Genomic DNA, 15,655 nt, shown 5'->3' with positions numbered 1-15,655 from the left:
TAACCATCACCACCAGATGTCTCAAAGTGCTTTACAATGACGTACCTTTAAAGTGTACTTAAAGTTCTTAAAATTTATTTATTAGTGCCATAAGTTGGCTTACACTAACACCGCAATGAAGTTACTGTGAAAATCCCCTAGTCGCCACGCTCCGGTGCCTGTTCGGGTACACTGAGGGAGAATTTAGCACGGCCAATGCACCAAACCAGCACGTCTTTCGGACTGTGGGAGGAAACCGGAGCACCCGGAGGAAACCCACGCAGACACGGGGGGAACGCGCAGACTCCGCACAATGACCCAAGCCAGGAATCGAACCCAGGTCCCTGGCGCTGAAACAGACTTACTCCCTGTTGTTATATAGGAAACACAGCAAATAGATGTTTTATTTTCCCCTCGTAGAGCCTGAGAATATTTTCTACAAAACAACAGGGACTACATCTCAAAAGTACGTTAAGCACTTTGAGAGATCCGAGGACTGCGGAAGGTTTCTACATGAACACAAGTCTTTGTGTGATTTAATAGAATTATAGAATCCCTACAATACAGAAGAGGCCATTTCGCCCATCGAGTCTGCACCAACTCTCTGAATATCTTACCCAGGCCCTCTCCCCTGCCCTATCCCTGGAACCCTGCACATTTACCCTGGCTAATCCCTCTCACCTACACATTCTTGGGACACCAAGGGGCAATTTAGCATGGCTAATCCACCTAACCTGCACATCTATTGGACTGTGGGAGAAAACCAGAGCACCCGGAGGAAACCCACGTGGACACGGGGAGAACGTGCAAACTCTGCACAATGACCCAAGCCGGGAATCGAACCCGGGTCCCTGGCGCTGTGAGGCAGCAGTACTAACCACTGTGCCACCTTTATCATACCCTCTGAAACAATGCACTCTACTCAGTACAAATTCACTACCTTGGCACCCCTGACATCAAGCTAACTGCGGCAGAATCATGATTTTACAATCACAAATAGATTTTGACTTTGTACAATAGCTGACAGTGGGTAACAAAGTTAAAGTTAAAGCTTTATTTATTAGTCACAATTAGGCTTACACTAACACCGCAATGAAGTTACTGTGAAAATCCCCTAGTCGCCACACTCTGGCGCAAGTTGGGGTACACTGATGGAGAATTTAGCATGACCAATGCATCTAACCAGCACGTCTTTTGGACTGTGGGAGGAAACCAGAGCACCCGGAGGGAACCCATGCAGACATGGGGGGAACATGCAGACAGACAGTAACCCAAGCTGGGATTCGAACCCGGATCCCTGGCGCTGTGGGGCAACAGTGCTAACCACTGTGCCACCGTGCCGTTGTGACAGCGAGCGAATTCAGTAGAAATAAAACTCGAGAAAGTTATAAAGCAGCCTAACAACATGTTATTAAACATTTAACACTTCCAGGCAAAGTCAAAATCTATCCTGGCATGTAAAAATGTCGCAAAAGAAGCTAGGCTTGTTTCAGGGAATAAGGAAGGTGGTTAAAAAAAAGGTGGTCTCTGTCCTTGAAAGATACCATCGGACAGTGTCATGCATATTCAAATCAACTGAATTTGAATAACCTGGGTGTGGGGGGAGGGGCATGCTGCCCTTGAGTTTTAAGCACTGCACCTGACACTCAGGAACCATCAGAGCTAAAGCAGCCACTGACACCTCATCTCTTAAGAAATCCAGAGGAGATTCCAAGAAAGAGTAATGGCTTCAGTTCTACCAGCGCTACTTCTTTGCCTGTTTCTTCAGTGCGTAGCATCTGATAAACCCCTGTGCATGTTACAAAATGCTACAGATGGAGGAGAATTCACCTTAACCATTTCCCCAGAATACTACCAGCCAGACAAAAACTACACTGGTAAGTTGCTGATCTTCACAAAGGCATAGTTTCTTCTTTGGTTCAACTGTTCTTAAAACATTTCAAACTGCCTCTAAAATCTGTTAAAATTCTTCTGTGCAGTGCAGACTTTTAAGCTTGTCTGCTTTGCCTTCCATAGAAACCATTCAGGTGAATGAATCTAGCCTTCTTTTTAGATTTCTTTTAGTTTGTCCTTGGGCTTGTACGCTACGAGGGAGACTGGTAATTTCTCCCTCTGAGCCAAGAGCTTATCCACATTCAAGATTTCACTCAGCAAGAACCTAGAAATACATTTTGTTTTAAATAACAGTTTCTGATTTTACCATACTTGGTGCACAGAGAAAATCTTCCTGTCTGGATGTATGAAAGTTGATGTTTCGCTGCATTTAAGGAATATTTAAAGGTGTTCTGGAAATCTTGAGTTTAAACCATCTATATTAATTGATTTCTAAGCCGGCTACCTGAATAGACCAGTACCTGCCTGCAATATTTGTTCAGCTGTGATTTACATTTAAATAATTCCTGTTTGGCACCTGTACAGAAATGAAATGAAAGGCTCTGGAGCAATTAGAAAATTTGGCATGATGAAATACAGAAAATAATTTTGAATGAGTCTTTTCAAAGATAGATGTATCATAACACACTAATTGGACTTTAGCGGTCATGTTATGATAGATGGAGATCGCAAGGAGCATATCAATAATCAATAAATGATGGCACAGTGGTTAGCACTGCTGCCTCACAGCAGCCAAGGACCTGGGTTCAATTCCCGGCTTGGGTCACTGTCTGTGCAGAGTTTGCACATTTTCCCCGTGTCTGCGTGGGTTTCCTCCGGGTGCTCCGGTTTCCTCCCACAGTCCAAAGATAAGCGCGTTAGGTGCATTGGCCATGCTAAATTCCCTCTCCGTGTACTCAAACAGGTGCCGGAGAGTGGCAACTAGGGGATTTTCACAGTAACTTTGTTACAGTGTTAATGTCCCCTACAATACAGTAGGGGTACCCGAGTCCCTGGCGCTGTGAGGCAGCAGTGCTGGCCACTGTGCCACCGTGCCGCCCATGTCGACTCAGTAATTGCTGCTGAATAGTAACAGAGGTGGCAAGCCCAACCTTGGCCACAACATTGTCTTCAACAACAAAACAAATTGCATTTATATAGCTTCTTTCACATAGTAATGCGCCTCCAAAGTGCATTATCAGATAAAAATGAATACCCTCCCCTCCTCCCAAAGAGGGACAAGTCACCAAATACCTGGTCATTGGACTCAAAAGATGGTCAGGGTCACACATGAACAATGGTGACTTGGAGAAAAGAAAAGGGGTAAAAATTTAACCTACCCCGTGCAGAAGTTAAATATTAGGAATGACACTTTCTTTCTTCTTCCTTTGGAATAGTGGGTGGAGCGGTGGGCTGGAAAATGGGTCCCTGACAAAATTTTGAGTTTAAATTCTTTTCAAACAGGAACGAAAGTATCCTTTCCTGATGGCTGTGCAGTGAGATTTTTCAGATTAAACCCACTTCCTAACGGGTACGAGGCCGCACCCCAGACTGGGATAATGATTTGCACGCTTGAATGTTGCATGGGGATTTCCCAGAGCCAAAAGCAAACAGTTGCCTTCAGGAGGTGGTTAAGGACAAGATTAAAAAGATATGTCTTAAGTGCTTCCAAGAGACAGAGAGAGTTGGCAGGTCAGCTGGGCGTGGGAAGGGAATTCCTGAGTGTTTGGAATAAATGGTGGATTTCTCTGCCATGAAAGTTGAAAAGAGGGATGCGGGGAGATGATACATGGCATGAAAGCTGGAATCACTGAGGGTGCAAGTGAGCGGAAGGAGCTGGGGGAGGCCAATGAATCACATCCCAAAGATATTAAAAGTTAAAAATAAAAGTTTATTTATTAGTCACAAGTCGGCTTACATGAACACTGCAATGAAGCTACTGTGAAAATCCCCTAGTCGCCACACTCGGGTGCCTGTTCGGGTTACACTGAGGGAGAATTTACCATGGTCAATGCACCTAACCAGCATGTTTTGGACTGTGGGAGGAAAGGGCGGCACGGTAGCACAGTGGTTAGCACTGCTGCTTCACAGCTCCAGGGACCTGGGTTCGATTCCCGGCTTGGGTCACTGTCTGTGTGGAGTTTGCACATTCTCCTCATGTCTGCGTGGGTTTCCTCCGGGTGCTCCCGTTTCCTCCCACAGTCCAAAGACGTGCGGGTTAGGTTGATTGGCCATGATAAAGTTGCTCCTTAGTGTCCTGAGATGCATAGGTTAGAGGGATTAGTGGGTAAATATGTAGGGATATGGGGGTAGGACCTGGGTGGGATTGTGGTCGGTGCAGACTTGATGGGCCGAATGGCCTCTTTCTGTACTGTATGGTTTCTATGGTTCCTATGAAACCGGAGCATAATAAATAAGCTTAAATATATTGAAACTTGCACATAACGCAACATATTGATAAGGAGTCCAAGGCAACGCTGGGTGGCGGAGAGGGGAGTGCGGATGGGGGAGAGGTTTGGAAGTGGTGATAGGCACAAGGAGGAGGACATGATCTGGCTACATTGGAATTATAGAAAATATAGGATCGTGCTGCCCTAGAATTGGATCAGAAAACTAAAATGCTGGATTTAAGTAGTACAGTTGTCATTCCACAAGCTCTGGGAGTGTTAAGAGTAATGAATGCTTTCAAATGGCCTTTGAGTCTCCCGGGATGACCAAGATGTTGTGTTTGGTTGGGCACTAAAATTACTTGTAAAGGATTTTTAAAAAATAAACATTGACAGTGTTGAATGTAAACGGTTCACTTGAAACCCCTTTGGGAGGAATGGAAGCCTGAACTGGAGAGGCGGAAGAATCCAAGCTGGACATTTTAAAGAGAATCATAGGATGACTGATGTGGACTGGGCTGGGGGGAACAGCGCTTGAGAGGCACGTCAGTTGACAAAACCTCCCACAACTCAACACTAACTTGGAATTTATCTCAATAACAACAGAAATATTAGATAGGTGCCGTGAGAAACATTCTTTTGGATGAAAATTGTAAAAGGAAAGAAATGTTGTATCTGACCCTGTTGTATTTGACCCAGGAATATTCCACAACTGGCATAAAATTCCAATGGGCCACTATCTCACACCTGCCAAACTGCTTCCTCAGTAGACATTCCATCGATTTATATTTGAAGTTAGTGCTCTGACTAAGGGAATGGAATGGTGTTCCATCTTGTCTGAATCATGGAATCCTACAGTGCAGAAGGAGGCCATTCAGCCCATCAAGTCTGCACCGATCACAATCCCACCCAGGGCCCTATCCCCATAACCCCACTTACTGACCCTACAAATCCCCCTAACATTAAGGAGCAATTTAGCATGGCCAATCAACCTAACCCGCACATCTTTCGATTGTGGGAGGAAACCAGAGCACCCGGAGGAAACCCATGCAGACGTGGGGAGAACGCGCAAACTCCACACAGACAGTGATCTGAGGTCGGAATTGAACCCCGGTCCTTGGCGGTGAGGCAGCAGTGCTAACCACTGTGCCACCATGCCGCCTGTGGCTGATTGCATTGAACACTCCAGATCAGCAATATGACCAGATACGCAGAAAAAGTTATTTTATTCGGTGCTTTTAAAAAATGCCCTATCCTGGACCTCAGAATAGGTCCATTACAATGCAATTTTCTTATCCTATCAGCAGCTAAAGACATTGCCCTTGAGAGAAACTTTCAGTTTAATGTTGTTAGTCATGTTTTTATGCCTCTGACTCAATGAGGCAAAACATTAACATCAAGATGTATGATGCCGGTGCAATGCCAATGTTAGTCACGTAACTTGGTCATTCTTCCACTGCATCAGCAATCCACATTTGAAATAGGAACAGAAAAAGGGAAAGGTGAAGGTCCGCACAGTGGTTAGCACTGCTGCCTCACAGCGCCAGGGACCCGGGTTCTATTCGAAGCTCAGGTCACTGGCTGTGCAGAGTCTTCATGTTCTCCCCGTGTCTGCGTGGGTTTCCTTCGGGTGCTAGGTAGGTGCATTGGCCATGCTAAATTCTCTCTCAGTGTACCTGAACAGGCGCTTGTGGCAACAAGGAGATTTTCACAGTAACTTCATTGCAGTGTTAATGTAAGCTTACTGGTGATACGAATAAATAAACTTTGATAAGAAAATGTCTGAGTGGAAGATATTGCCTTTTTGTCTTTCTGTTTGGTTTATGAATTCTGCTCTGGTTGATAGGGTGGATGGTATGTTTGATAGCTCTGCGGGTCTTGTTTAACTGGATACTGGCACCCTCAATCCATTTTGTAATAAGAGCAGACCCATAATAAAACAGTAGCGCTGATGTGCCATTCTCACCCAGCGAATCAGTAAAGAGAACGTGTGGATGGTGGGAAACGCTACATTGGAGAATTTTCGTCGGAGATGGAAATAAAAAATAAACCATTTTCTCGTAAGTGAGTGAAGACTTGGAATTGTAAGTGTTTGATGTAAAAAGTTGACTATTTAATTTCTCAGTTTCAATACCTCACCTGGGTGATCGAAATCAAAAGACATAACAAAAAACTCCAAATTTAACCATATGGACATAAAGAAGAAAGTATCATTATTGGCGATAAGGGCGCATTAGTGTTTGATAAGAAAAGGCCTGTTTAAATGTTGGATGAAGCTCCTGTAAATAAGTATTTAAATAAACACTGACATCTAGTATTAAGAAGCGCACTCACACAAACCAGAGTCATACAGCACAGAAAAGGCCCTTCAACTCATCCAGTTTTCATTGACATTAGTGCGGCATGGTGGCACAATGGTTAGCACTGCTGCCTCACAGTCCCAGGGACCGGGTTCGATTCCTGGCCTGGGTCACTGTCTGTTTGTACGTTCTCCATGTGTCTGCGTGGGTTTCCTCCGGCTGCTCCGGTTTCCTCCCACAGTCCAAAAGACGTGCTGGTTAGGTGCAGTGACCATGCTAAATTCTCCCTCAGTGAAGCCGAACAGTCACCGGAGTGTGGCGACTCGGGGATTTTCACAGTAATTTTATTGCAGAGTAAGCCTGCTTGTCATACTAATAAATAAACTTAAACCAGCAATAAAGGTGCGCTAATCCCATTTTCCTGCATTTATTAACAACTACTGTATTTTGAGACTATGGCCAGAATTTTACCGTTCCGCCCGCCGCGGGAATTGGAGCGGGCGAGGGACGGACAATGAAAAAGTCCGTTGACTTTGGGCGGAATTTTACGATTCGGGATGAGCGAGGCCATAAAATCCCACCCAGTGTGGTGTCACTGAGCTGAACATTAAACTGGAGTTGGTTAAAAGAATGATAAGCCATATTGACAGATTTATAGTCAATAAGAGACTTTAATTACTGTAATTAATGTGCAAGTCATTGATATTATTCCTTATTTTTTACACCCAGCCTGGTTAATGACTTATAACACGTAACAATCCCAACCTATGCTTTGGAGGAAAATATGATCCCCTAACCCTCACATTCTTGGAAATTCAAAGCACACTGCGCACCTTTGTTTGACTGATGGGTCGCGGGCATGATGCCTCACCAGTATTTACACCAGTCACATCAAAGAATAATGTTACACCCTCAGAGGCTTTAGTGAACAGCGAAGCATTTATTTACAAGTTTCTACAAGAGAAGCGGCATATCTGCTGCTAGTTCTGGAATGCCTCTGCCCAGGAGAACACCTCCCCCTGGGGTGATTCCCCACTCTGAGTCCCAATTGGTCACCCAAGCCAGGTGACCCTTACTCCGCTGTGTTGCCCTGAAAGGGGCAATTACCAACAAAGCCTTTGTCAATTGAAATTGTTTCATTTACTTGTGAAGTCTCGAACCAAATTCTGTAACTTACAAAGAGGAAATTCTTGTCAGTGAATCACATCCCAAAGATATTACAATGCAGCATTGATCTTGACACTAATGTGTGCAGTACAAATGAAGTTCACATACCCTTCAAATTGCAACCAAATGACCTTACTCTTACATACTGCCCTAGAAGTAGATACATTTTCACATGTTGCATTTCATTGCAATTAACTGTGCAGTATGTTTGCTTTCTCCCTAGTTACCGTTAATGGAACTGGAACTAATCTTGACGTGGCCCTCTCAGCTTCCTATAACAACACGGGTTTTGGGATGTGGATGAACAAAGCCGCAAATTGCACTGGAGTTTATGGGATCAGAAGCCTACCATTCCATGAAATTTGGAAATCGGATGATAGCATGAACATAACATGGCCTGTTGAATTCAAGTATGGTTGAACATTGTCTCCCTCATCATAAATTCTTACAAGTTGCTTCCCCTAGATGTCCATTCAATGTGCCATAGCTGTTACTGGCATGAGTGTAATCTGTAGAATGCAATACACAGGAGTAAAGAGCCCATGCACTATTTGCCATAGCTGCTATACCGTGAGTTTGATAGATGGGCGGGATGTTCATAGAATCAAAGAATCCCTACAGTGCAGAAGGAGGCCATTCAGCCCATCGGGTCTGTACCAACCACAATCCCACCCTGGCCCTATTCCCGTAATCCCACGCATTTACCCTGCTAATCCCCCTGATGCTAGGGTCAATTTAGTATGGCCAATCAACCTAACCCGCACATCTCTGGACTGTGGGAGGAGACCGGAGCACCCGGAGGAAACCCACACAGACACGGGGAGAATGTGCAAACTCCACACAGACAGTGACCTGAGGTCAGAATTGAACCTGGGACCCTGGCTCTGGCTACTCCTTCCGGCAGAATCTCCTGGTCCCACTGATTATGACAGTGACAGCGACCCCCTCCCCCCTCTCCCGCTATGGGTTCCCCAGTGGCACAGGGTGCAAACAATGGGAAACTCTCATTGACAATGGTGGAACCGGAGGATCCCTCCACCGGCCTATGGTGAGCCGCCTCCGTCGCTGCAAAACATGTCATGCAAGGGGGGGGGGGGTTGCTGAAAATCCCACCACTAATATCGTTTGGTCTGTTCTTTCGAATCCTACACCTGGAATATACTCCAAAGATGTGCGGGTTAGGTTGATTGGCCATGCTAAATTGCCCCTTAGTGTTAGGGGAACCAGCAGGGTTAATAGGTGGGGTTCCGGGGATAGGGCCTGGGTGGAATTGTTGTTGGTGCAGACTCGATGGGCTGAATGGCCTCCTTCTGCACTGCATGGATTCTAAGATGAGTGGAGGGAATGTAATCTAAATGACATGGATGTAGTAATTGTACAGGCATTGAAGCTTTTACTTGATGCACTTTGACCTGATTGTTTCTCCAATAGTTACATTTTGCCTATGCAGATACAAAACTTGTCTGTAAAACAACAACAACTTGTATTTGCATCATATCTTGAACATAATGAAATAGCCCAAGGTGCTTCACAGGAGAGTTTTGAAGCAAAATTTCTCAGCAAGACAAAAAGGGCAGGACAGTACTGGGCCAGATGCTCAAAAGCTTGATAAGGTGATAGGAAACAGAGATGGTGAGATGGAGCTGTTTAGGGTTGGAATTCCAGAGCCTTGGAAACTAAAACAGTGGCCACCAATGATGGAGAAATCAAAATCAAGGATTCTGAAGGAACCAGAATTACGGTTAATACAGATATCCCACAGTATTGAGTCATTGAAGGAAATTAAAGTGATAGGGAGCATTGAGGTCACAGAGGGATTTGCAAGCAAAGTTGAGAATTTTAAAATTGAGGTGTCACTTAACTGGGGGGCAATGTAAGTCAGCGAGCACAGGGCACACTTTACAGTTGCCCATTTCTCTCCTTGAAATCACTAGTTTAAGCTTCATGTACCTCATCAAATATATATCCTACAATCTTTGATTGCATTAACATGATAATGAATCACATTAATAACACTTCATATTGGGTATTCATAGACTGCTGCTGGAAGTAAAAACGGAAAGGTCAGCTGATCCATCAAACATACTGCATCCACCACCTCTCCCACCAAATACCCATGACTTGCCACATAGCTAGCAAAGAACAATGGAAACTTTGCTCTGAGTGGGCACCCTAGCAGAGCAGACGATTTGCTGTCCCACCTCCTATGGGTTCAACAACACTGCAAACGTATCTCAATGTCTGTAAAACCTGTGGTCAGAAAAGGCACTGTATAAATGTAAGCCCTGTTTTATACATCAGGTTAAAATAAATAGACCAAACACAGATCCTTGTTGCAGTGACTCATAATTACTCAAGATAACAATCACAGTGAAAAAACATGAAAAATAGAACAAAGTCCATTTGACCCATAAGTATTATCTTAATTATTCAAGGGAAAAGCATCACTAATGATTAAAATGAGGGGAAAGTCCAATGCATTCGCAAATAAGTTTCTTATCGGCTTTTGTTTTCCATTCACACATAAATAATGAGGATTTTTATGGTTTGTCCATATTTGGTGGGCAGAGAAATTTCCTGGGTAGATTTTGAGGATAACTTAATGTGTCTTTTAATATGTAATTCTAAATAAAGGCATGTGACATTCATAATTTTCCATTTTTCATCTAGAGCCTATATCAAGGTTGGAAATATGACATATGTTATGAGTAAAAGCATCCCATCAGGTAGGATTAATTTACATGTTTAACAATGAATGGATCGGTATAATATGAGAAAGTGCTTTTCTATCATTTTGATTTCAATGATTTTTTTAGGTTTTTTCCATATTATTTCTCAAGTTTTGAACATTTAAGAAAATATTTTGAATTCTAACCGCCCACCTCCCCCCCCCACCTCACCCCCTTCAATAACTTCAATAATTGAATCTGTAATTGTTCTGCTGTGATAATACCAAGTTGGATGTCTTGCGGTGCAGTGGTTAGCTTCCCTGCATTGAAAGTCAGAAGCTCAAGGTTCAAGTCCAGGAACTGACGGCTAAGGAAGGTGCAGTCACAATAAAGAACAGTACAAGCACAGGAACAGGCCCTTCAAGCCTGCGCCGATCATGTTGTCCTATCCAGACCAACCGTTTATATCCTTCTATTCCCCGTCTGTTCGTGTGTCTATCCCAGTTAAGTCTTAAATGTCACTAACAATGTAGGTATGTTGAGCATCAACCTGTAATTCCTTCCAACACGTACAAGCAGAAGGTGGTAAAGAGTGGGAGAGGTTCCTGTCAACTGTGTGATGGGAAGAAATTGGAGCCCTGACCATCAATATCCACAGCTACAATATTCATGTAAAGACATCTGTTGCAACAGTAACTCACACTCCTCGGAAGGTTAGCTAAGTTGGCTGGATGGTCAGCATGAATCAGACTGGCTCTAACAGCACAGGGTTCAATCCCCATTCCGGCTGGGGTCCTTTGAAGACCTGCCTCCTTGCTCTAACTGTGGTGAGGATTGAGGCATTGTGAGTCCAACCTGTCTTTCTGAGTTATACGGGCTAAAACAATACGGATTCCTATCCTGAACTGTCTTATCTGAGTTAGTTGGGGAAGCCAATGGAATGCTACAGTTGAGCAGAACACCAATCTATCTAAAAGCAAATTACTGAAGACGCCGGAATCTGAAACAAAAACAGAAAATGCCAGAAAATCTCAGCAGGTCTGACAGCATCTGTGGAGAGAGAATAGAGTCAACATTTCGAGTCTGGGTGACCCTTTGTCAGAGCTCTCCTGAGAGGACGAGAGGTCATAGTCTTAGGATAAGGGGTAGCAAATTTAAAACAGAGTTGAGGAGAAACTATTTCTCCAAAAGGGTTGTGAATCTGTGGAATTCACTACCCCAAATTGCAGCGGATGCTAGGGCAGTGAGCAAACTTAAGGAGGATTGAGACAGATATTTAATTGGTAATGGGTTGAAGGGTTATGGGGAAAGGCAGGAAAATGGGGATGAGGAGCCTATCAGCCATGATCAAATGGCAGAGGGGACTCAATGGGCCAAATGGTTTAATTCTGCTCTCACTTCTTATGAAGAGCTGAAATGTTGGCTCTATTCTCCCTCATCAGATGCTGTCAGACCAGCAGAGATTTTCCAGCATTTTCTGTGTTACATCAATCTATCTAATTGCTTGGGAAGGGCACTGCTGCCTTTCTCCTGATCATTGCTCAGTGAGTCTTGAGGGTTTTCAGATGAAACAGAATTTGTTTTAGTCTGTCATGTCCTCCATTTATCATGGTCTATGATTCTCTTAATGTCTATCCACTTGGATGAGATGCCAGGGGGAATTTTAGGGCGTGTAGAATCATACCTTGGAACTGTCAAGATGGGAGAAAGCAACCAGAACTAGGAAAAATAAAAGCAAATGACTGCGAATGCTGGAATCTGCAACAAAAACAGAAAATGCTGGAAAATCTCAGCAAGTCTCGCAGTATCTGTGGGGAGAGAACAGAGCTAGCGTTTTGAGTCTGGATAACCCTTCGTCAGAGCTCTGACAAAGGGTCATCCAGACTCAAAACACCAGAAATAGGAACCCTGGCTGATTCCCTCATGGGACATTGAGGATGATAGTAACACAGCAGCAATTGTTCCCAAGTCCCAGAGCTAAAAAACTTAAAACTGTTTGACAGCAAAGTACCGAATTGTGATTTTTAAAGGGCTGGGGAATTTGAGCAATGCCAAGATTGAATTAAGTTTATTTATTTGTTTGTGTCACAAGTAGGCTTACATTAACACTAAAATGAAGTTTCTGTGAAAATCCCCGAGTCGCCACACTCAGGCGCCTGTCCGGGTGCACTGAGGGAGAATTTAGTATGGCCATTGCTCCTAACCAGCACGTCCTTTGGACTGTGGGAGGATACCGGAGCATCCGGAGGAAACCCACGCAGATACGGGGAGAATGTGCAGATTCTGCGCAAACAGTGATCCAAACTGGGAATCAAACCCAGGTCCCTGGCCCCAGGTCCCTGGCCCCAGGTCCCTGGCGCTGTGAGGCAGTAGCGCTAACCACTGTGCCACCGTGCTGCCTCAAGTGGGATGATTATATACTTTGTGCTTGATAAACAAAAGGTGCATTTGAAATCTATTCAGGCTGAAAAGTGCCCTCGAGCTAAACATCTAAAGTTACTGGCCCATGGTAAACAAATTCCTAAGAAATATTATTGTCTAGATTCATTGGCCTGGATTGTCCATTCCTGCCTGGGGCAAGAGTCTTCCCGGGTGGGACAGACAATATGACAGGCCAGCCAAAGGTCGGGAGCAGGAAATCCTGGCATTAGAGTCATTGTCGCCACAGTTGGGGGGCCATTCAGTCCATTGAATGCATGCCAGCTCCCCATGAAGCAATCATGTCAGTCACATTCCCCCATTCGGTCCCTGGAACCTCGAAGTATTTTTCCTTCAAGTGGTGATCCAATTTCCTTTTGCTTCTGCTTGCACTTCTCTTGTGGGAAGTGAGCTCCAAGCTATCATCACTCGCTGCATAAAAACATCTTCATCACATTCCCCCTTGCCTCTCTTGCCCAAAATGGTAAATCTGTGAACCCTTGTACCAGCAGCTAATTGGAAGAGCTTTCACTAATCTACCTTATCTAAGTCTGTTATGATTTATACACCTTTTTATCAAATTTCCTATTAATCTCCTTTGAGGAGAACAACTCCAGCCTTCCCAAATCTAACTTAAGGGCAGCACGGCGGCACAGTGGTTAGCACTGCTGCCTCACAGCACCAGGGACCCAGGTTCGATTCCCAGCTTGAGTCACTGTCTGTGCGGAGTCTACATGTTCTCCCCGTGTCTGCGTGGGTTTCCTCCGGGTGCTCTGGTTTCCTCCCACTGTCCAAAAGACGTGCTGGTTAGGTGCATTGCCAATGCTAAGTTCTCTTTCAGTGCACCCGTACAGATGCCAGAGTGTGGCGACTAGGGGATTTTCACAGTAACTTCATTGCAGTGTGAATGTAAGCCTACTTGTGACACGAATAAATAAACTTAAACTTAGCCTTGTAACCAACATCCACCCCCACCCAATTCCTGGAACCTTTTTATAAATCTTCTCCACACTCTCTCAAGGAGCTTCTCATCTTTCCTAAAATGTAGTGACTAGAACTGGACACAATACTCCAGATGGGATTGAACCAGAACTTTATATCGGTTTGATGTGGAGATGCCGGCGTTGGACTGGAGTGGGCAGAGTAAGAAGTCTCACAACACCAGGTTAAAGTTCAACAGGTTTATTTGGAATCACGAGCTTCATCAGGTGAGTGATGAAGGAGTAGCGCTCCGAAAGCTCATGATTCCAAATAAACTTGTTGGACTTTAACCTGGTGTTATTACATGGGTTCAGCATTAGTTTCCTCCTTTTGTATTCAATGCGTATGTTTATGAAGCCCAAGATTCTAAATTCTTTGCTAACTTAATAAATATGATGGTTTTCACACAGTTTCAATGACCACTGCTGCTCCAATGACAACGAATGGCACATTTGGCAACATGAGCACCATGACCTATGCTTCAACTAGCATGACTACGGCAGGTGCCATTACCTTCAAGCCACTGGGTGGATTCGCCAGCATTCTCTTGCTATTCATTTCAGTCCGAGAATTACTCTTCTAAAGGATTTGAAATGCCAACCTTCACAATTCCTATCAACACTGTCTGTCACTAACAAATACAGCCAGAAAGGCTCTGAAACTATTTTGAGTCCTTTTCCATAACAAAAATCACATACGTTCTTTTCCTTTGCTGTGTCAATCTTAAGGGACCAAAATTGGGAAATGCATTTCATAGGAACTTTTGGCTTTCTATCAAAAAAGAAGTCTGAACATCAGCCGCAATCACTAAGATTGTTCTCTGCTTCTCACTGTTTCAAGTTTCAGCTTATGTCCAGTTCAAACAAATTTAGTCGATCACCTTCTACTCTTTACTGGACTTCTGTACAGGGATGTAAATAATATAAATAAGGCTATTGCATAAACACTAAATAATAGTCTTGCAATGCACAAAGTTGAACTTTATTGGAAATATAAACCTTTTGGAATATTAGGCAAGCCCTTTGAAATGTCATTATGGGTCGACTAATTGTTTTGGTTTGACCTTTTGCATACTTGACCTAATTTTACATCTCCCAATTATTCCCCTTTAAATATATATTGATCTTCTATTGGTATTCTATGCAAGAAGAATTCAAGACAATCAGAAATGATACCTAAGGCAATAATCTTTTGAATCGCTGTACACGGTATGAAGCCCTGTAGGTATTGCCCTACAGGCCTGATAATCCCAAAAAATGAAGTATGTATTTGCTGGTATCGTGTCGAAAGATAAAGCCAAGGTTGAAAATCGCTGTTCGAAATTTATTAAGCTGTTTATAAATACACTGAAGTGATTTACAAAAGCATTGTTAATTTAATTAATAAAAGTTGAACTTGATCTTCGATATATGTATCTGTGTTGCTTTTTCTGAGAAGTGTAATTAATGGTGTAGCATTTTAGCCACGTTCTTTGCCTGAGAGATTTAAAACAAAACGAGATGGGGAATCTGGGGATCAGATGTAGAGTCCCTATGGTGCAAAAGGAAGCCATTCGGCCCATCGAGCCTGTACCAACAACAATCCCACCCAGGCCCTATCCCTGTGACCCCATATATTTATTCTGAAAATCCCCCTAACACTAAGGGGCAATTGAGCATGGCCAATCCACCTAACCCCTGCACATCTTTGGACTGTGGGAGGAAACCGGAGCACCCGGAGGAAACCCACGCAGACACGGGGAGAACGTGCAGACTCCACACAGACGGTCACCCGAAGCTAGAATTGAACTTAGTCCCTGGCACCGTGAGGCAGCAGTGCTAACCACTTTGCCATCCCACTGCCTTATGGGCACTTAGGGATGGGCAATAAATGGGCATAGCCA

General features: G+C 44.0%; 1 protein-coding gene across 1 annotated transcript; it reads left to right on the top strand.

Moving 5' to 3' along the window:
• Positions 1-1,629: 1,629 nt before the first annotated feature.
• LOC144479867 (uncharacterized) lies at positions 1,630-15,177 on the top strand. Its single transcript, XM_078198883.1, has 4 exons — positions 1,630-1,856; positions 7,929-8,115; positions 10,376-10,431; positions 14,184-15,177. The coding sequence occupies exons 1-4, from the start codon at positions 1,703-1,705 to the stop codon at positions 14,354-14,356; spliced, it is 570 nt and encodes a 189-aa protein (XP_078055009.1). The 5' UTR covers positions 1,630-1,702; the 3' UTR covers positions 14,357-15,177.
• Positions 15,178-15,655: the final 478 nt, after the last annotated feature.

This window comes from Mustelus asterias, chromosome 27 (genome assembly GCF_964213995.1).
Source record: "Mustelus asterias chromosome 27, sMusAst1.hap1.1, whole genome shotgun sequence".
Classification (NCBI taxonomy): Eukaryota; Metazoa; Chordata; class Chondrichthyes; order Carcharhiniformes; family Triakidae; genus Mustelus; species Mustelus asterias.
The sequence above is the reverse complement of the archived record's forward strand: the minus strand, read 5'-3'. Positions and strand labels throughout refer to the sequence as shown.